General features: G+C 45.2%; 1 protein-coding gene across 1 annotated transcript in view; it reads right to left on the reverse strand.

Annotated features, from left to right (window-relative positions):
* The window catches only part of Fbxo32 (F-box protein 32), a 34236-nt gene extending 16559 nt beyond the window's left edge, over positions 1 to 17677 (reverse strand). The window contains exons 1-4 of the mRNA XM_034516317.2: positions 17168 to 17677; positions 10713 to 10825; positions 9134 to 9183; positions 8122 to 8214 (exon numbers count right to left, since the gene is read on the reverse strand). Coding sequence (XP_034372208.1) covers positions 8122 to 8214; positions 9134 to 9183; positions 10713 to 10825; positions 17168 to 17283 — 372 coding nt within the window. The 5' untranslated portion in view covers positions 17284 to 17677. The remainder of the gene's footprint in view (positions 1 to 8121; positions 8215 to 9133; positions 9184 to 10712; positions 10826 to 17167) is intronic.
* Positions 17678 to 20633: the final 2956 nt, after the last annotated feature.

Below are 20633 nucleotides of genomic sequence, written 5' to 3' on the forward strand. Positions count from 1 at the left end.
TAGGCTGCCCCTCGGCGCTGTGGTGGTCACTGTGAGTGGACAGCTTGGGACAGCTTGGACAGCCATTGTGTGCAGGGACTCACTGTGCAATGAGGGAATGAAGCTTTCTACTGGAGGGAGGAGGCGGCCTCGACATGCCCAAACCACATCCTGCCCTTTAGCCTCAGCTCATGCTGGTTCTGGAGATGATGGATAGGAGAAAAGTCTAGTTGCAAGCTGTTACTCCAACAGCAAGCAAAACTATGTGGCAACTCTCAGAGTGCATATCATCTACAGTTTGATGTGATGTTTGGAGAGTCACTGGGCAAAAGCAATTTCCTTCCCATTGTTCTTTCCTGAAAAACAGGTTTCCTCTGCAACTCATCCTAGTATAGCACGTACATTTATTAACATACATACACATGTGTGTGCACGCATGCGCGTGTGTACCATCATATGTGAGTAGACGTGAAGGAACACTGTGTGACGGTTAGTTCGGTTCTCCACTTGACCTATATGTGGGCTCCAGAATTGAATTCACCAGGCTTAGTGGCAAGTGCTGTACCAGCTGAACCATCTTGCTAGCCTAGCACTAATATTTTGAAAAATATGTCACTTTCCCACTCAAAATCCTCAAATGCTTTCTCTCTGCATGTGGGAAAAATCCCCAAGCTCCTTTTCACAACTGACAAGGTCCTCCTGGAACTACTTCCTGCCCTTCTGTTTCCTTTTTGTACAATGGTCCCCAAGTTCATTCTGTCCCTGCCATACAGCCCACCTGCATTCCTTCATTCCCATTGGTGGATATCTGTCTCTTCCACATCTTTACACGTCTGGCCAATGTTGATGAACCAATGTTGCCCAGAAGGAGCTCAGAGAAATCACCCCTGACATCTTAATTAAAAGCCAACCCCCTGTCCCCTCCTATCTAACTTTCCCGATCCTTCACTGTTACTTAATGCACAGCTCATACACTTGCTGCCTGTCCAATCAGAAGCTCTCCCTCAAAACCCTGGAGGGAACTAGGTTTACTATTTCACCCCTGCCTACATCACACTAGTCACTACACACACAAACACACACACAATATACAATATATATATATATATATATATATATATATATATATACACACACACACTACACACACACACACACATTTATCTTTGAGAGTCAAAGAGTATTATTTCAGGAAGGACCTGGAAAGAGTTGACCCAAATGCCCTGCTGCTTGGGATAAGGTTCTTCATGATAGTCAAATGACTTGATTCTAGATCACATGAACTTTCAGGTTAGAGGAGGTCATCTTGTTTCAGAGTGATCCTCCAGGGGCTGCACAGAGGGCTGAGGAGGAAGTTACCTACCATGAAAAAAAAAAATTCTCAAACACTCACTGAAGGGCAAGCAAGCCCCACCTTCTACAGGGATGCCGACAATTAAGCCTTCAGAAGTACTGGTAAAAATAGCAGCTTCTGCTTCCCGTCAGTTTAAAAGGTCAAGTCCAAAAGGAGGTTGACCACATATATCCTATCTCTCAAGAGATATTGTTAAGACTATATAAGAATGTATTTGTGTCTTGGCTGGGTGTGACGGCACACCCCTTTAATCACAGCACTTGGGAGGCAGACCAGGTAGATCTCTGTGAGTTCAAGGCCAGCCAGGTTAACATAGAGACCCTGTCTAAAGATAAACAAGCAAACAACAAAGAGAAAAGGATAGAGTTGTTCTACATTCTTCCATCTCCCAAGAAGAGGCTCTTCATACCTTGCATGGAAAATCTACCAGCATGATCCAAAGCAGAGAAAGGAAGTCCAAGTTATGTCTCACGTGCTCAGTGCCCAAGCTGGGTGCCCACTGGAAGTAGGCATCATTTATAACAAGCCTTCAGTTACATTAGGCAGCACCTCTGCCTGCACTGAGTATTGTGTACTTCCAAGATCCTTATTTATTCAATGGATAACACAGATCACATACCTGGAAAGTTTTGCCCTGACTTTGAGCTTGAACACTGGCAGGTTGTAAGAAGAAAAATGTCAGCCACATTAATAATCTCCAGGCATGTCAAGATTGGGTAAATATTATTTGCAAGAGAAACAGCTCTTGAACTAAGAGAGTTAAAATGGCGAGGAGGGCCAAGTTTATATGAATGAGTTGTATCCTCAGCCAAGAGAAACCTGTCTCTCCACCTTTCAACTATCTCAGTTACTTTGGTACTTACAAAGCATCCCTGACTCCTGCTGTATAGCTCTGAGCAGCCATGACTTTCTTGTTGCCACTATTTACACCAAGCCTCCAAATTCTTCCGTGGTCTCTTTACTCCAGAATGTCCCACCCCTCCCCATGCTCCTGTGAGGCTGAATGTGACATCGTCCTTAGCCTCAAGCCTACACCACTCTCCTTCGCTTCTGTCCCTTCCCATCTCCAGGTTTCTGCACACGCCTTTTGTTCCTGCAAAACCTTCTGCCTGTCCCTGCCTCTGGCCAAATCCTGGCCAACCCTGAAGGAAGCGTCTGGGGTTCTGCTTCTTTCAAGAAGTTATATGCAGCACTCCTAGACAACATCAAACCCAACCAATTGCTTGCATAGTTGTAAAAAAAAAAAAAAAAAAAAAAAAAAAAAAAAAAAAAACCACACACCTGGTAGCAGAGGCAAGGTCCCATGCAATTCTCAAGGGGCTGAGGCACACTGGTATGTGGGCTCCGTACAAATTAGGGCTTCAAAAATATTCACTTGAAGCATTTTGCCATGTACAGAACATAGCAGGGGGATAATGTCAACTCTTTCATCCTTGGCATTGGAGACCCTTCACAGGCTCAGGAGGCTTTGAGTTCTTGGTCACATCTAGTATCAGTTGCTTTCATAAGCATCCTTCTTGGATGGGCACTAAACTGGTACTTAAAACTCAGTTCACCTGTTCACCCTGTAATAAGTACCAATTCAGCCTAGAGTCCAAAGTAGACTTCAATATAAAATATTTCTAAGACCTATGTTACTATGTGTTTAGATTCTGGCTCCCCACCAAAAAAAAAAAAAAAAAAAAGAACACGTTTTGGAGCCAGTAGTTCTGAAAGTGGGCTAAGAAAAGTCACTTAGAAAAATATGGAAACATATGGAAACATGGCCAGTCATGTCACGTCGCTGTTCTGCTGCCTCGTTGCTCCTGCAGTGGCTGCAGTGGCTGCAGTGGCTGGCTTCTTTCCCCGCTATGTCAGACACTGAGAGTTTTAAGGCCCCGAGCTCCGAGGCCCCTTGCATCTCAGAAAGGCCACCAAGTGTGTAAAGCACCAATTTAATCCAAGGTTACTGTGGCCGAGGAACCTGCATGAAGAGCCAGGCTATTATGCACATCGCAACCCACTGGGGCTTGGCATCCGCATGCCCTTAATTTCAGCACTGGGTTTAAATTTGACTCGTTGGCTCATATTTGGTCTTTTGTTTGCCAAACCACCCATCGCCTTAAACTGAAACATGTTTTTTGGAAAATGCATTTTTTTTGGGGGGGGGGGGTTGTAGGAATGCAACAACTTGCTGGAAATATTCAAACAGACTTAGGGTGGTAGTGTGGTAAACAGCAAGAATGTGCCTTGAGCTCATGATTCTCTTTGCTGCAGAGGGACAGAGAATAGGGCTATAGGCTTTCTTTGTCCTTCCTGTACTCCTAGCACACAAGGGGCCAGTTTACCCCAGTCAGGAAGTGGGTATTCAAGTTCTGCATGGACTTCCTGGGTTGATAATTGCAGCTATGGTTGCCAGGTGGCTGGTCTCGTTTTCATCCCATGGAAGAACTGAGAATGATGGCCAAACTTATCTCGGCATCATGGTCTTTTCCTGTGACTGTGTGTCCATGTGATACAGACATATATGTTATTCGATACAAAAGGCAGAGGGGGGGCATGATGGTGCAACAGGTAAACACGTTTGCTGCACACAAGCCTGCTGGCTTGAGCTCGATTGGAAGGAGAGAACCAATGCTCAGAAGTCATCCTGTGACCTCCATGTATGCACTGTAGCAGGTACATGTCTGCACTCACATGCACACATCAAATCAAAGAAGGGAGACTCCATTCTAAGTTTCTCTGTCTGAGCATTTGGTGGAGGGCACTAAGTACAGAACCACAGGACAGAGGATCAGGGTTAGATTCCCTGTGTTTCTTCTTGGCTAAGCAACCTTGTAAGAATCGCTTGATTCCCTGATGTGTGCTTTCTTGTCTTCAGATGAGTTCAGCACATCTGCCCACTGAACAGCCTGACCTCATTGAAGAAGCAGATGTACAGGGTTGGAATCAGTGGACTGCAAAGAGATAGCTGGGAACTGGTTTAATGTCAGAAGCTGCCATAAATCATGACTACTAAAATAACCTTTCCAACATTCTCTAGACCCTGACTTTCTTCTTCCCCCATGGATGCTTCCTGGCTACTAGATGACATCACATAAAGAAGCCTCGCACTCAGAGCCTTTCCTCAAGTCTGCCTCCTTGTTTAGACGTATTTAACTGACCCATCATCATCAACACTCAAAACCTTTCAAACCTCACTTACTCCTTCCTGGTAGTTCTTGGGTAAGTTGCTTACAATGATCCTACTTCCGGAGACTTAACAGGCTACCTCCTGTATGCTACCTACCTCCTCAAACTCTGTCTTATGATGATAGCTCCGCTAACTGCAGTACGTATTGCCCAGCTCACCCACTAGAAGCACCAGTAGAGGACCAAACAGTTTTAAAGGATACTAAATGTTCCAGGCTTCCAGGCCACAAGAACTGCCATGAAACTCTGAATCCAACTTCCACTTAGCACAGAAAGAGCCACAGACAATATGTAACAAGTCTTCAGAGACACTGAGTTTTGGGTTGTGCATAATTTATGCATCTTATTAATGATTATACAAGGCCAAATTCAATTACAGCTATACCTTACACTGTATTCAGCCACACCAGGTAAAGAATTGCACTCCTCTACATATATATGTATATAGAAACATTTTTTCGACATTGGAGCTAGAATCCAGGGAATGACACCCTAAGTAAGTGCTCCCTCATGGAGCCATGTCTGCAACCCTAGGCTTTTTTTTTTTTTTTTTTAAATTGTTGCTATAGAGTTTTAACTCAATTCCATTTTATCCTTCCCAAGAAGGTTTTTTTTTTCCTCACTTGAATAATGGGATGTCTTAGAGAGAGTTCCATCTCCAAAAATATTTCAAAAATATTTTTAAAAAAATATTTATTTTTCTTTTGTGTGTATGTAATGTGTATATTGAGTGTGTATGTGTGTGTGTGCATGTCACAGTAAGTGTATGGAGAGCACAAGACATCTTTTTTTCCTCTTCCTTCCGTCTTGCTTTGAGGTGGGGTCTCTCTCATTTCTTAAAAAAAAAAAAAAAAATTAAAAAACCCCAACCACTTATTTAGTGTGTGTATGTGTGTGTGTGTATGTGTGTACATGTGTGTGTGTGTGTGTGTGTGCATGTATGCTCACATGGTCCCTGCTTACCACAGTGAACATAGGGAGATCAAAGGACAACTCGTGGGATCAGTTTCTCCTTCCACAGTATGGGTCCCGGGGGCTGAATCCCAGTCACCAGGTTTGTGTAGCAAGAGCCCTTAGCTGGTGCGCCATCTCCCTGGTCCCTGATAATGCAGCCTCCTAAGTGACTCACTGAGGCATGGCTGTTTTGCTAAGTGTTGATGTTTACCATTGTCCAGCCACGCTGCAGAGAGAGTAAGGACCAAAAACCAAAGATGTTCAGCTATTTTTAGCACCTCACAAGTCCAACTGCAAATAGGTCAATTCTGAATTGTACCCCATTGGCAAACCCAGACTCTATCTTAATCACTCAAGAAAGATGGCTGCACATACTTCAATCACTGAAAGTTACAGAACATCTCCCACACCCTTCCTCTTCATCTTCACACTGCATTTTCCCAGTCTCAGAGAAAGGCTTTGACACAGCCTCATGGGTTAGAGGGTCAAAGCAATTGATTTATGAAAGGTACCATAGCTACTATGGCTTGGATTTGGAGTCGGAAAGTGGGAGGGGCTCCCTTCTTTCCATCATGCATTACACGCAGACCACAGTACACCCTTCAGAAGCCATAATTCCATGCTGTGTATACTGGTTTTAAAAGTTCATATGCAAAATACACCATTTGGGCCCTGAATAAATTTCTCAATTAGTTTGCAGACTCTAAAGCTCACTGGGCTTTCTTTCCCTGATAGATAGTTAAAAGATGCCATCACCTGCACACAACTTGCAGTTTATTACTTCAGAAGCTCTTGGGGCAGGGGCCCACAGCCTATCAGCTTCCTAGGTGATTACAGTGTGCAGCCAGTTCTGAGGTTGGTCAGCTGATGTTCTGAGTTACCAACTTCCAACCCCCTTTTATGGGGGTTCAACGGTGGTTTTGGCAAGCAGGCAATATTAAATATTAGTGGCTGAGTCTGCACAGCTGGTTCTAATCTGCAGAGCTCACCCATGTGTAAAAGTGTCTCAGGGTTTAGACACTTTCCCTTTGAAACTGGGGACACCCCTCTTACGGAAGAGGAACCCAAGTGGGGCCTGACTTCAGGACATTTACTTTAATTCCCCGCTTACAAAGAACCCAGGGAAGCAGATACAAGTATCTTAAGAATACCCAGTTTTCATATCCACTGTTTGTTCCTTCTCCAGTCCTGTGACATCGGCTAAGTCAGTTGCCTGGCTGTCCTGTTTGTTTACATGGAAGTTATATAAGCACCCACAATTCATAGGAACACTGAAAAGAGTAAAGGTGACAAACGATCGCTGCCGTGTTATAATCTGGGCCCTCCGCCTTATTTCTTCTGAAAAGAAAAAATAGGTGGGAAGAAAAGCCACCTAAAACCAGATCGTTCTGATGATCGATTTGTAACACGAAATCAGACCCGAGTGTCTCCTTTAACACAGATGATGGAAACTAGTCATATTCTTAGCAACAGAAGTTTCCAGATCTCCCTGGGACCATTTCCAATCATCCAGACTAGTTTGCAGGCATTGCAAGGACTAGGTGACCTCTCTAGACCGGTGGAGTCATGCTGAATGACAGGAACATTTTGCCCAAGAAGGGCTCTTATTTTTATCCCTCCTGGACTGAAGAACGGCTCAGCCAGAGACTGGACAGAACTGCCTATACGTCATGGACTCAGCCCAGGGCTTCCAATCTGCCGCTTGAAGGCTTGGGCTTTTGCCAGGTCACTCCGTCCAGGCAGCCTGCATCTGCCCAGATGACAGGTGAATGAACCAGGCCTCAAGGGGGCTTGAATGTCATCCCCTTGGCCGAGTCTCTTCAGTCATCTGACTGTGTTATGGGCACCGAGAAGCTGCACAACCCAGAAAAAGAAAACAAAAGCTAACCCAAGCAACCCCCACAGGAGAAAAACTCCCTCTCACTCCAGAGCCCCAGACCTAAACAGCTGCTTCCTCCCAGGGAGAACCATCAATAAAAAAATGTACAATGGTGTGCGTGCGTGCATGTGTCCATGAAAAGCAATCACACAAATAAACTCAATAGCTTTCAAGTCATGTTAACCTTCCCTGTGTTGCTTCATTAACAGTTTCAAAAGGTTTAAAATAGAAAGATCACAAAGGAGGTGTCAGGCTTAGGTAGATGGAGAGACTTAGTATGAGATGGGAGGCATGGGAGGGCCACACTGGGGCTTTGAGCTCAACCATTTTGTGGCCTACATGACTGATGTGACCCAGAGCCAGCTGAAGCAGGAGAGTGAGAACAATCTGGAGGTTTCCACACAAGTTTAATTTGGGGCTTATTTCCTGAGAAGCTCTCCTTTGCTGGTGTTGCTGCCTGCCACTTAGCCAGGGTAGGTGTGAGAGGACCAGGAGTGGATTCTCACTTGGGGTAGCCTTACCCATGGACAGATTCACTGAGGAATTATGACCCTCCATGTCAGAGGGGGCCATTTCAGAAATAGCAGCAGCACAGCTACCTACCCTCAAGTATTGGGGGTTGGGGAAAGAGTTGTTTTCTGATTGCCCTGAAACAACTCTGCCATGAAAATATGAAAATTCTCTCTCTCTCTCTCTCTCTCTCTCTCTCTCTCTCTTTCTCTCTCTCTCTCATGTTAACAATCCAGTTCAAGAGTCTGGATAAGCTTGGGCTCTTGAAACTCACCCTTACTACATAGTTGAATCTTCTGGAATCCAGGATGGCAGTCGAGAAGTCCAGTCTGTTGAAAGCTTCCCCCAACGTACAGTATCCATGTCGCTGCATGAGGGACAGAGGCACACATTACTCCTGCCATGCAGAGGTTTTTCTCCAGTACAGCCCAGAGGACTCCACTGAGCCAGTTGGCTGCTCGTCTTAGAGAACCAGGCTCTGCCTTTCCTCCTGCATCTGAATCCCAGGAGACACAAGGTGTGTGGTAGAGCTCACATCTACTTGGGTTGGGGACTAACCTGGACTAACCTGTGGATACCCATTCCCATGACTAGTACCAGTTTAGCTCTCTACACTAGTCTTGGAGTACGGATGCAGAGTGTGTCACTGGGAACTGAGTATACGCTAGTAGGGTTTGTGAGAGTGTCTGTTAAAATCTTCACAGGAAGAGGATGGGTTCTACCCGCCTTCACCGCAGCATCACACCACTGATAACGCTTTGCTTTGGGAGGAAAAAAAAAAAAAAAACAAGTTTTGGACTTTTAGAATGGATGTACAGAGAATTGCGAAGACAGAGTTCTGCCATATCATCTCCTCCTGTCCTAAGTTTCTGGGTTTGTCACTGATCCACTCTCTCTGTGTCTGATGCCATAGAGAAACAAGGTGTTTTCCATGTTAATTGAGAGAAACAGGAATGCTGTCACTATCTATCCTATTGCCTCCTGTCCTAGTGATCAAATTGTCTGTTTTATCACATGCCATAGACGATGGCTTGAGGAAGGTCCCCACCTACAGCTCAAAGAGCAGGCACTGAAAAGACCTGCTGGACTTAATCATTAGTCCTCTCAAAGCTAAGATCTAGCCAAGCCGAAATCCAAAGAGAGCTCTCTCCTCTCTCCTCTCCCTGACAGAAAGTGGATACCCTCCAACCTTCTGTTGGAATTAAAGGACTGTTGTTGCCCAATTATCTCTTAGGAAGGCACAGCATTACTAAGCACAGGGCTTTAGTAAATGGATGGCCACTTACCTCCTTGGTACTCCCTTTGTGAACATAGATCCACTTTTCCTGATGGAAATCTACAGAGTCCAAAAAAAAAGGAAACAGAAATATATCTGAAAAATTGGTAGCAGGCCTACCAAGATTTTAAATACGACTCATTTTTTTTTTTTAAATTTATTCCAGAGTTCAAAATGTTTTGACAAAAAAGACTTCACCAATAATCTACAAGAATAAAAATACTCAATTTCTGTGGTCTCTAAATATGGGATCTGTAATTTGCTTCAACTGAAGCAATCTGAGTCTTTGATATCAGATGTGGTGTTCTCAAACCTCCAGATTGAAAAGATAACCTAATACTCGAGAACCTTTGTTTTAAAGGCCAAACCTAAAACTTATACAAGGCCATGAAAAGTGGATACAGAACAGGTAACATGGGGAAATATGCAAATCAAGAGGATTAAATTATTCTAATTTATAATTCATGTTCTTTAATAGAACCTTATATCCTCTGCTAATATTTAAGCATCTAGACCATGTGAATACGATTTGTCCAAGAAGGACAAAACTATTTTTTTCCAGCCTTTTGCATTTTGAGACACAGTCCGTGTATTCTAGGTTGGCCTCAAACTCACTATGTGGCTGATGTGATCTTGAACACCTTTAAAACTTCTGTTATTTTTGTCCCCACCCCAAGCCCTGAAGCTGAGAACAGAACCCAGGGCCCACTGAGCTAATCCCCCACCCCTTTGTTATTTCTTTTCCTTTTTAAAAATCTTCTGATTCTCCCCACTTCTACCTTCTGAGAGTCAAGGCGTCTAGCTCATTCAGTATTGAGGATGGACCCAGGCCTCAGCCTGGGAGGCAAGCACAGAGCTACATCCTTAGCCTCACAATTCTACTTCCAAAGCGTCAAAACACAGTTGAAAAATCAAAACACTGCTGGAATGGAGTAAGCTGGTCATGTTCCTGTGCTGTAACTGTCTTACGTCAAATGCAAGTGACAAGCAGGGATAAGCTCACCTGGCAAAGGCAGCAAAGAATAGGCTGATTTTGTCTGGGAAATGCACAGTCCAGAAATCAACTCAGTTAAGTGATATCAGAGGCATCAGGGCAGCCAGCTGTCTAATAAGAGAGGCACGACTTTGTTTTTCAAGATCCACTCATAAGAATTGACAAACAGCCCGGCTGAAGAGATGAGGTTTAGATTGTTAACTGCTCTTGCAGAGGTCCCGAGTTCAATTCCCAGCAACCACATGGGTGCTCACAACCATCTGTAATGGGATCTGATATCCTCTTCTGTCATGCAGGCATATATGCAAGTAGAGCATATACTTAAATAAATAAATTTTCAAAAACCAGAGATTGTTAGACAGCCTTTCCTTTTCTTTTTAGGCAGTTCCAGGCTGGCTTTGGATTTGCTTTGTAGTGAGGATGAGACCCTGAACATCTGATCCTCCTGTTGGAAGGACAGGCCAGAGCCACCATGTTTAATTTATGCAGTACTAAGGGACTGAACCCAGGACTTTTTGCATCCTAGGCAGCCACTCTTCCAAGTGAGCTCTGTTCCCAGACACCTTTCTTCTTATATTCAAAACAAACTACTTACACTGAGTTTTGGTTTTGCTGTTCTGTATGTCTTTCTTTCTCTTCTTGGCCGCAACATCGTAGTTCAGGCTGTTGAACAGATTCTCCTTACTGTACACCTCCTTGTTGCAGTAACTGTAATGGAAGAGAAGAGGGCAGCAACTATATTGTAAATAGCTATAAATAATTTACCAGATTATCAAACACACCAACATATATGCTTCCCAGACAAGACAGAAAAAAAACTAATAAAATCATCTAACAAAACAAAACAAAACAAAACAAAACAAAAACAGTCCATGCAGACACAGTCTTCTTTCTCTTAGTAAAAATATCATCACCTCCATTTGGAAGGCCGGGATGGGGGCATGCGTTTCTTTTGAATTCCCTAACAGAGCATTCCATTATAATTTGGTACAGAACACTATACTCTCTAAGAGCAATGCAGTCCATTACATTATCTCTTTAAACAAAAGGGGAGGGTGATGGCTGGTGTCACTGTGCCACACAATGCTTGCATTTTGCAAGACGCAGAGCATCTAGGCCAAGCTACTGTGGCGTCTTCCTTCCCTTTCCCCATCCTCCCTCCCTCCACCCTCCTTGCCCTCCTCTTTATCCTCCTTTCCCATCATCTCCAGCCCTCTACCCCTTCTCTTTTTGAGACAGGTCTCACCTTGTGTATCAAGCTGGCCTCAAACTCTAAGATTCACCTGCCTTTGCCTCCTCAATGCTGGGATCAAAGGTGTATGCCACCACGTCCAACCTGACCTTTCTGTTTTATTTTAAGACAAGATTTTACTATGTAGCTCAGGCTGCCCTTGATTTACTATGTAGTACAGGCTATTTTTTAACATAGTGGTCCTCAGTCTCAGCCCCCCCCCCAATACTGGGTGTACAGAATGCTACAGATTGTAGGCACGTGGTATCCCATCCTGCTCTTTATAAATGGTTTTATTGATCTATAATTCACATACTATACAATTCATCCATGTAACGGATAACCAAGTCACTTTAGCTAGTGTGTTCCTGTCCTGTTTTAAAACATGAACATGATCACAATTACAAACATCTGACTTACAAACTCCCTTTCTAGCAGGTATTTTGCATACAATGCTAGTTGTTTTAGGTTTCTGACCTAAGACAGGAGGCCTCAGGCTGGAGGATTAAGATGTTGGTTCCTCACTGAAACCAGAAAATTTTAATTCATAAACTTAGAGGGGCCGAAAAGATGTCAAATATACTTTGTAGATCACTGAAAAATGGGCACTATGGCCGGGTACCCATTTCCCCTAGCAAGCTGAGGTGTCATGGGAATAAGGATGATACTCTCATGATTTAAGGAAAAAAAAAAAAACTCTGAATACTTTCTACAGAAATGATGAGGAAGAAATACTAAAATTTAACAGGACAATGGGTTCCCTGCCTCTTTGAACCCCAAGAGGCAGGCAGGATTTATAACAACAACTTGTACGAATTAGGTATGTGTTGTGTCCGCTAACATACTAAGAGATCTTAAATTTTCCAATGTCCTCTGCAGGATTTAAAATGTGATTTGTATCATGTGTGTGTGTGTGTGTGTGTGTGTGAGAATAATAAGCATATATGCCTTTTCTGTTCCCTGCTTTGTGTAAATGATAAAAGGGAGAAGATAGCTGAAAACAGCATCCAGTGTTCTTTCACTGTGACTGGTGTCTCAGTAAGACTTGCCTAAGGGTCTTCCTGAGATGCTGCCATCACAGCTAGATACCCTGTGCTGCTTTTAGAACCTATAGGGAGAAACTTGATGGACCACCAACCAGTCAACCGCTCATTTTCCTTCTCCCAGCCACACCTAATACCATTTACTGAGTTCCCTAATGTCTTTAGCCTTCTCTTTTTCATTCAGGGAAACAGGGTATTTTTAGGTTTCAGACTGGGTGTTGCAGAAATGACTTCTCTCAGAGGCACTTGCTTAAGTGAGCCAAGGGTGAGTGTTTTGGGTCAGGCTTTGTACAACTCCGGAGTGTGTGTCTGTCTGTCTGCTTGCATGGCTGTGTTGGGTACAAAGTCACTGACCAGGGATGATCTGCTTCAGGTCAACAGAAAGAAAAGGGGCAGAACAAACAGCAGAACTCCGAGTCTCGGAGGCTGACTTAAAAAATTTTAATCAAAGCCAAGGAAGAGGAAAAGATGGAAAGTCAATCGAGTGGCCCCTGGTGTCCCAAAGCTTCAGAAAACAAAGATAGAACATTCAGTGTACAAAAATAACCGGGAAGGCTTATTTCTTAAAGAAATATGCACAGAGGCACACAGCCTACATCACCATGCTACATGGTGATGTAGTTTGTATACCCTGAAAACTATGGCAGAAATTCCTTATGTAGAGAAGCACAAAACGAAGCCATTTTATTTTGAGCCATACATATAAGGGTCTGCAGAAGCTTTGGGTGCAGATAGTGACCTTCTAATGGGAAGTGTTCCAGGGGATTTGAACGTTTGCTTTCTTTACGGATACAAGAAGGAACTACTTTAAGTTTGAGTGACTCATTTCAAAAGCCAGTTCGAGAAGGATTTCAAATAATTTATGATGCTCGCTTGTTGCAGAGTGTAGAAAAGCTTTAAGCACAGGGAAAAGCCTATGCGTCTCATTTTATATTAGGGGTTGAGTTCTGGAGGCTTGGGAACAAGGCCGTAAAGTTTATTTGTGTTGTCTACTTATTTTTTTTAAGCAATAATATATTCAATTGCTATTTTGAGACTTCAGCTGTGTCTTGTTCCAGGAAATGTAAAATCAATGGAAAATTACAGCTCAAAAATTTAACAAGAAAACAACCATCATTTACAAATCATGGCATATATATATATATATATATATATATATATATATATATATATATCCATTTCAAGGATGTTGGTTTCCTCCACCAAATGCAATAACAGTTGAGGAGTGGTTACTTTGTAACTACTTCTTACTAATCCTGTTGTGAGTTGTTACTTTGTAACTACTTCTTACTAATCTTGATGTTTACAGGCACAGGCCAAGAATAAAGAAAAAGCCCTTTCCCACCCAACACCCACAGCCATCAAACACATGCAAAATACTATCAGGCAACTGTAGAAGAAGTGGAAAGTTTTCAAACTAAGACAATAAATAGGAACATTAGTGCAGCAGATAAAGGAGGGGATGGGAAACATGAGCTTTATTTCTTACTTCATTTGTAATTAAGAAAAACACTTAAAACCATTTCCTGACCCAAAGCAGTTATATAGTCCTGATTATGTTCAGTGAGATTTTGATGCTCAAAGTCATATCTAGGTTGCCAAACTTGAAAAGGCTACTTCCTGGATTGCTTTGGGAAAACAGGCTAGTGCATGAGGCTTATTACAATACTGTCCTGCACAGGGTAAGTGCTTGTAAAAATATCTCTATTATTTTTATTCAAGGTTTCAAGGCTAACTTCCTCCTTCCTGGGCCAACCTTAGCAACATACAGTATGTAACACTGGAATGGGCTTTTAACAGCAGAAGTGCAGACTTGGAGAAGAGAGTTGAGATTACTCATCCTGGAGTTGGGGCGGGCCAGGGGTGGCTGGGGAGGAGGCAGTGTGGGTCATCTCAACCACCACTTCCTTGAAGCATTCTTGGATGGCTCCAGCTCATACAGTGTTCCTTCCTTGAAATTCTAATCTGCCCCACAAACCTAACACTTGCCATCTCTTCTGTATCTTACAGTTTCAAATTTTTATTTTGTTTTCAGAGACAGGGTTTCTCTGTGTAGTCCTGGCCATCTTGGAATTTGCTCTCTAGACCAGGCTGGCCTTCAACTCAGATCTACCTGCCTCTGCCTCTGTGCCGGGGATAAAAGGTATGTACCATCACAGCTGGGCTCAGTTGCAACTTTTTAAGGGGTCAGCTTTAAGCTTATCTAAATCCCTCTATTATCTCAGGAGGCATTTGGCTATTCTGAGACTGCAACATTAATTGGCTGTTGGATGGCAGGGCCCTGGACCACAGAGACAATGGCAGGCAGAGTCTATAACAGGTGTACTGTGCAGACAAGCCATGGTTTAAACAATAACCCCGACAGAGTATGCCTTTATTCTTTACTCTTGCTGGGCAACTTTCAGGATGGTACATGGAATTAGAGAAGCCTCAGTAGTTCACTTTACAGTCACCCACCCTCTTTTATAAAGGACCTGCCTTTTGTTTTCTTAGAACAAGAGAGGGCATTCAAGCTCACCTGTGCTGCCAGGCACTGGGCCCAAACCTTACATCACAGGAAAACCAAGACGGAAAACAGAGAGATATCTGAGATCACAAACCCAGACTCAGAAGGCCACTGCTTTCAAGAAGTTGGCAGACTCTTCTGCTGTGGAAGGAGGGGATTGTTTATGGTTGCTGGGGGAAAAAAATACCCTGCAAACAGTCAGCTGCTCTGCTGAGAGGCAGATGACCAAACCATTCCTCAAGTGTGACTCAGCAGAGGACCGCAGGTGGCCACTGTATTGATCACTGCTGAGACCATGATGAGTGACAGCTTCAGCTCACAGGTGTGACCCCCAAGAAAAGAAAGGGGATAGGGAAGGGACAGAAGGACAGGGTTTCATTTTGTTTTTTTGAGATAGAGTTTCTCTGTGTAACCCTGGCTGTTCTGAGACTGAAATCTGTAGACCAGTCTGGCCTCGAACTCAGAGATCCAGCTGCCTCTGCCTCCCAAGTAGTGGGATTAAAGGCATGTGCGCCACCACCTCCATCAGAGGCAGGTTTAAATCATCTTCAGATTTTTTGGAATAGGGAGAGTGAGGTGTCCTATTTCTGTCTCATGGAGCAAGGATGGATTGAGCATCCAGATGAAGTGGGTTCTCTCCAGTTTGGTTCCCAGCCTGCTGAGACACAGTGGGCTGTTACCCTATTTTACTAGGTAGGGCAAGTCACTATAATGCAGAGGGCTGGACCCCTGCTGGTCACCCTGGAAAGAGGCTCAGTTTTTTATACAGAAACAAAGAGCTGGGATGTTAGATTCAGGCTCCTAAGATGGATGGTTCCAAGGAGGAGAAAGCTTCTGGTGTACCCCCTTCTCACTCAGTCGAGGAAAAAGTACTAGGTATAACTGTTAACTTCATTCACTGGAAAACAGTCAAGTGACAACGGTTGGTAATTTATTTGATTTTCTGTGAATAAGATTTCTTTATAGTGTTCTAAACTCCCCTAGGACTTGCTCAAAGAACCTAACACAAGGTTAAAATATTTGATTCTCCTGCAAGGCTCCAAGTTCAGTGATTTGTTTCACCTCATTAAGAGACAAAGGGAATTCAAGCGTTTCAAATCGCAAAGAAATGGGAGACACTGGAGGTCACCCCCGCTCACAGAACCACCGTTTCCTGATAATTAATCACCAAACCTTTATTTAAACAACCATTGGCAAATCTCACTCAGTGGGACATGCTCCACTCACAGAATGATTCTTGTGAAGTCAGCTTAGGGGTGCAGGGGTGTGTGTGTGTTAATCAAAGGACAGTGGGAAGGGATAGCACCTAAGGGTGGCCTCAACTGCACCAGCCCCTCCAAACAAACTTCTGTAGGTTCCTCAGGTGTCTCAAGGAGTCAGCTGTCCAGGTTGGGGATTGATTCTCGACCTCATAATTTATGAGTGGGCACTTGTTCTGACCTCAGATTTTCCACTAGACGACGACGTCGAAGCTCAGGTGAGATTCCAAGTCTGGGTAGTCTTTCTGCACTAAGGATGGGAGTGTGCTCATGGTATAAAGACCAAGGGCCACGGAGGAAACAGGTGCAAGCGCCTGGCCCTTCCTGAAGCAGAGCATTGTTCCTGCATTTCTTCCCTGCCTCCCTCTGCAACCCCTAAGCGTTACCACTACAACCCACTCCACAAGTCTGCCCAGGAGGGCTGTTGTCCCGGGGCCCAGCGTCTGCCCCTCCCAGTTACTCTTTTTTTTTTCTCAGCCCACTCAGCCGTCGACTGTGCGTGGGAAGAGCTTTCATGCACTCATGGCAGGGCCCACGACCAATCCCATCATCCGGCTTTGTGACTACTACCGCTCTTGTACTCTTGGGGTCCTGTCATGGGACAGTGAAAGGCAAACAGCCAAGTCGCTAGCTCCCACTTAAAGCAGTAACTGTGCGATTCCGGGATCTAAAGGAAGAGTCCGTGAGTTGCGCGCCTGTGTTCAAGTGTTTAGGGACATAATCCCCTATTGCCAGATTGAGGGATTCCGGTTTCTGTATGGGAACTTTTCTTCTGGGACACCTGACCTTGATCAGTAAATTACTCATCTCTAGTGTTCTGGCGACCTTTGCCGAAATCCCGGCACCTCACTCCTGTCCCTTCATCCGGAAGCCCCCTCTCTATTCTGGCCCAGACCTGCTTGCCCTTCTTCACCTGCTCCTGAGGTCCGCACTTCTCCCCTCGCCCCCCACTCCCAGCCCCCACCAGCTAAGACCGTTTTTGTGGGGCTGAAAGTCGGCGAATGTCCTCACCTGCCGAGGTCGCTCACGAAGCTGCCGCTTTTCTCATCTAAGAAGCGCTTCCAGCCGTCCGCCGTCTTCACCCAGCTCTGTCCCGGGGACCGCCAGTCCTGTCCAAGGAACGGCATGGTACCGAGCGTGGACGCGACGGACGGACGGGACGGATTGACAGTCAGGAACCGGCCTGGCTTGCCCAGGGGATGGGGAGCGCTGGGAAGATGTTGGAGAACGCAGGCGGCGGCCGGGACAAGAGTGGGGAAACTGGTGTGGAGGGCTGCGGGTCCTTGCACTCACAGAGGCTCAAGCTCTGGGGAGGGTCGAGTGTCGCGTCCTGACTCCGGGAATGCTGCGTGGTTGCCGGAGCGCAGTATTTATCCCGGGCCGCTGCCCCGTCTCTTTGTTGCCGGAAGAGCCGCCTGCTCTTAGCCCGCCCCCCTCCCCTGCGCCCCAAGGCCACGTGGCTTTGTTTATGGGCTCGCCTTGTTTTCCGAGGCGCCCGCGGCTCTCGCTCTGCTCGCAGTTGCAAAACCTTGCGCCCGTGGAAACTTGAAGCCGCATGGCCAGGCCAGATGTCCCGCTGACCCTCGGTGCCCTGGCACCTCTGCACCTCCCCTACTCCCCCATCGGGCGTAGCTGCTGCTACCAAGATCCTGGCCTTGCACTAAGCACTACGTTCCCTCTACCCGTCCGGGACAAGCTAGGTGCATCAAGGAAGCCGACTTAGAGAGTTGGGAACCGTCAGTCCCAGGCCGGTCTGGAAGCGGCGGGACCAATCTTTTGCAGGCAGATCAGCCTTGGGGTGGGCCAGAGAGTCTGGGGCTGGGTAGGGGCGCAGTCTCTGGACCCCTCTCACTGCCAGTACCGACTCCAGGCGCCAGGGTGTGCTAAGTGAAAGAGGGGACCCAGTGCAGCAGGAGTGGGGCGGGACTACCCCCACCCCTTCCGCCTTAAAGCTGTCACTTGATGCGTTTGCTGTCAAGCTCGACTCCCCCAGTGGCAAAGAAGGGGGAAAGAAGAGACCTCGCAGCATCTGGACCCCATGGCGTGGAAGTGAAGAGCTGAGACAGTCTTGTGTCACACTCTGAGGGATCCTGAGCAAGCGGCGCTGGCATCGAGGCTCCTGGCCCAGAACAAAGCCTCCAGGAAGGAGTCTCTGACTATGCTCACTGTACTTGCTCTAGTGCCCCAGGGTTGGGCTTTTATCCTGTGGAACCACTGAAACCCTCCTCTCCTTTCCTTTACGCAGTTGCAGTTCAATTCCTGGTGTCCTCTGGCTTCTAGCTATAAAATCCTCCTGGCTTTCATGTCCACTTCAGAAAGGGAAGAGAGCCTGTTATGAACTTAACTCTCCTAACATGAGGGGGTGGCCAGTCTGGCTGATATTCTGGTTTTCAGGTGAAAAAAAAAACTGAAACTGTGGGGTCCTCAGAGACGGTTAAGTCCCTGACTAGCTAGAGCCTTATGACTACTCAATTCAGAGCAACCCTCCTTGGTATTCAGAACATTAACTCGCTTTTATTCTAGAGACATCTCAGCCCAGTGCCTTACCACCAGGCTCAGAATTGGCCGTTCATAACCATTCTGTGAGTCTCCCTCCTCTGAGTGTGTGTGCATTTGTGTGCATGTGGAGGCCAGAGGTCAATGCCAGGTATCTTCCTTGATCACTTTTGGCCTTATTTATCTTTGAGGCACACTCATTGAGCTTGGAGCTCATCTATTGGCTGTACTGGCAGGCCGATGGACCTCTGGATTCTTTGGGTTGAGGCAAATTTGAACCAAGCTTTAATTAAATACTGACCAGGATGAATTTTGGTGAGGACCACTCTCTGGAATTACCAGCTTAGCAGCCCCTAGACATTGTTTTACAGAGGCTTTTAAAACCATTGTATTTTCCTTTGTGGCTTTGATATTTTCCAAGGACTACAACTCCCAGCATTCCAAGAAGTTACCTAGTCTTTGTCCTTGGGCTGGTGGGACTTGCAGGTTAATTTTTGGACCTTACAACATCTCCCTACCAAATCAACTCACCAGCCTCTCCATAGCTAATTCTTGTGTGAACAAGTGACTACTGTGGCCTTCCACCATCACTAGTCAGACCTGGGAAGTCACATTCACCTGGACCTACATGGCACCAGGCACTAGCAGAGAAACAAAAACCTCATGCTAGAGAATTAGCCTCCAGTTTTTTTTTTTTTTTTTTTTTTTTTCTTCTACACCCCAGCATCTGCAGCCACTGGCAGTATGTCTTCTACTGTGCATAGAGGCTGGGTAGGCAGAGGAACTGAGTGTGTCTTGTGGGCTCTGTGTTGCAAGGAGGAAGGAGATGTTTTTAATAAAATCTGTCTTCAAGTAGCCAGGATTTTCTGATTTAGGTTTCCCACCATAAATAATTTATTAGTGCAGCAATAATAAAAACGGCTTATAAAGGCCCCGCAGAAGATCCCAAACACAAGTTAAACACCAACCATGCTAAGAGATGAGGCAAAGTTGAATCTGAACTTTGTTGGGGGAGAGCTGGTATCTTCAAGAGAACACAATTAAGGAATACAGTTATTAAAGATGCAGGGGGGCTACTTCCAGGAAGAAACTACAGAGGTCTGGAAGGCAGAGGTTTTGAATCTAATTCTGCTAAAGCACCTTGTACTTTGTTGGATGAACAGCAAGATGCTCCAGGTACTCAGAATGATGTTGGGAGAGAGGGAGATGCCTGCTGTTCAGATTGTTTAGAAAGGGTAGTAGTTGGGGTTATTAGTGCCATTTCTTCTCTTCCCTCTTTGTAGTAGGAATGTGTATCTACACTCTTAACCTGGTAACTTGCATAAGAGTGAAGGAAGCCTTGGGTAAATGTGTAAAGAGCAGATGAAATCCTGAGTACATATTGTTGACATGTTCACAGATATGCCATGGGTCCAAGTGCATTGGACTCTTGAGAGTGGCAAAGTCTTCTCGAAGTTTGGCTCAGGGAATTGGCAAATTTTTTTTTTTTTGTTTGCTCGTTTGTTTGTTTATATGTTGTGTAACAGTGTCTTCCAAAATTGAAACATTTCATCCTACAGGGAAGTTTTTTAAGGAGGGAGGTGAGCAACTCAAAATAGCTTAAAGGAAGTCCCTAAAACTGAGCAGATTCATTAGGCCCCTCCCTGCCAGAGTAAGCAATAAAGATTACTGAGAGTCATCCTCAGAGAAGGCAAGTTGCAAAGGAGATAGTCAGCCAAACTGTAAAATAGACTCTAAGGCCAGACCAGCTGCCAGGAAAAAGCACAGATCACCTACTGGCCTGGAAAAGGTTTAGACCAGAGTTACTTGGAAAGGACATTCACTGACCTGTTGAGCTGCCTACAGGCTGTGCAGAGTGCTCCAGGTTCCCATTTTGTGAGCTGTCACCCATGGTGTGGTGGGCCTTGGTGATGCAGCTGTCTCTGAGTCATTTCTGCTCCTGTAAGTAACCCCTCACCCATTTTCCTGTAAGCAATCCTGA

Source organism: Arvicanthis niloticus, chromosome 13 (genome assembly GCF_011762505.2).
Source record: "Arvicanthis niloticus isolate mArvNil1 chromosome 13, mArvNil1.pat.X, whole genome shotgun sequence".
Lineage (NCBI taxonomy): Eukaryota > Metazoa > Chordata > Mammalia > Rodentia > Muridae > Arvicanthis > Arvicanthis niloticus.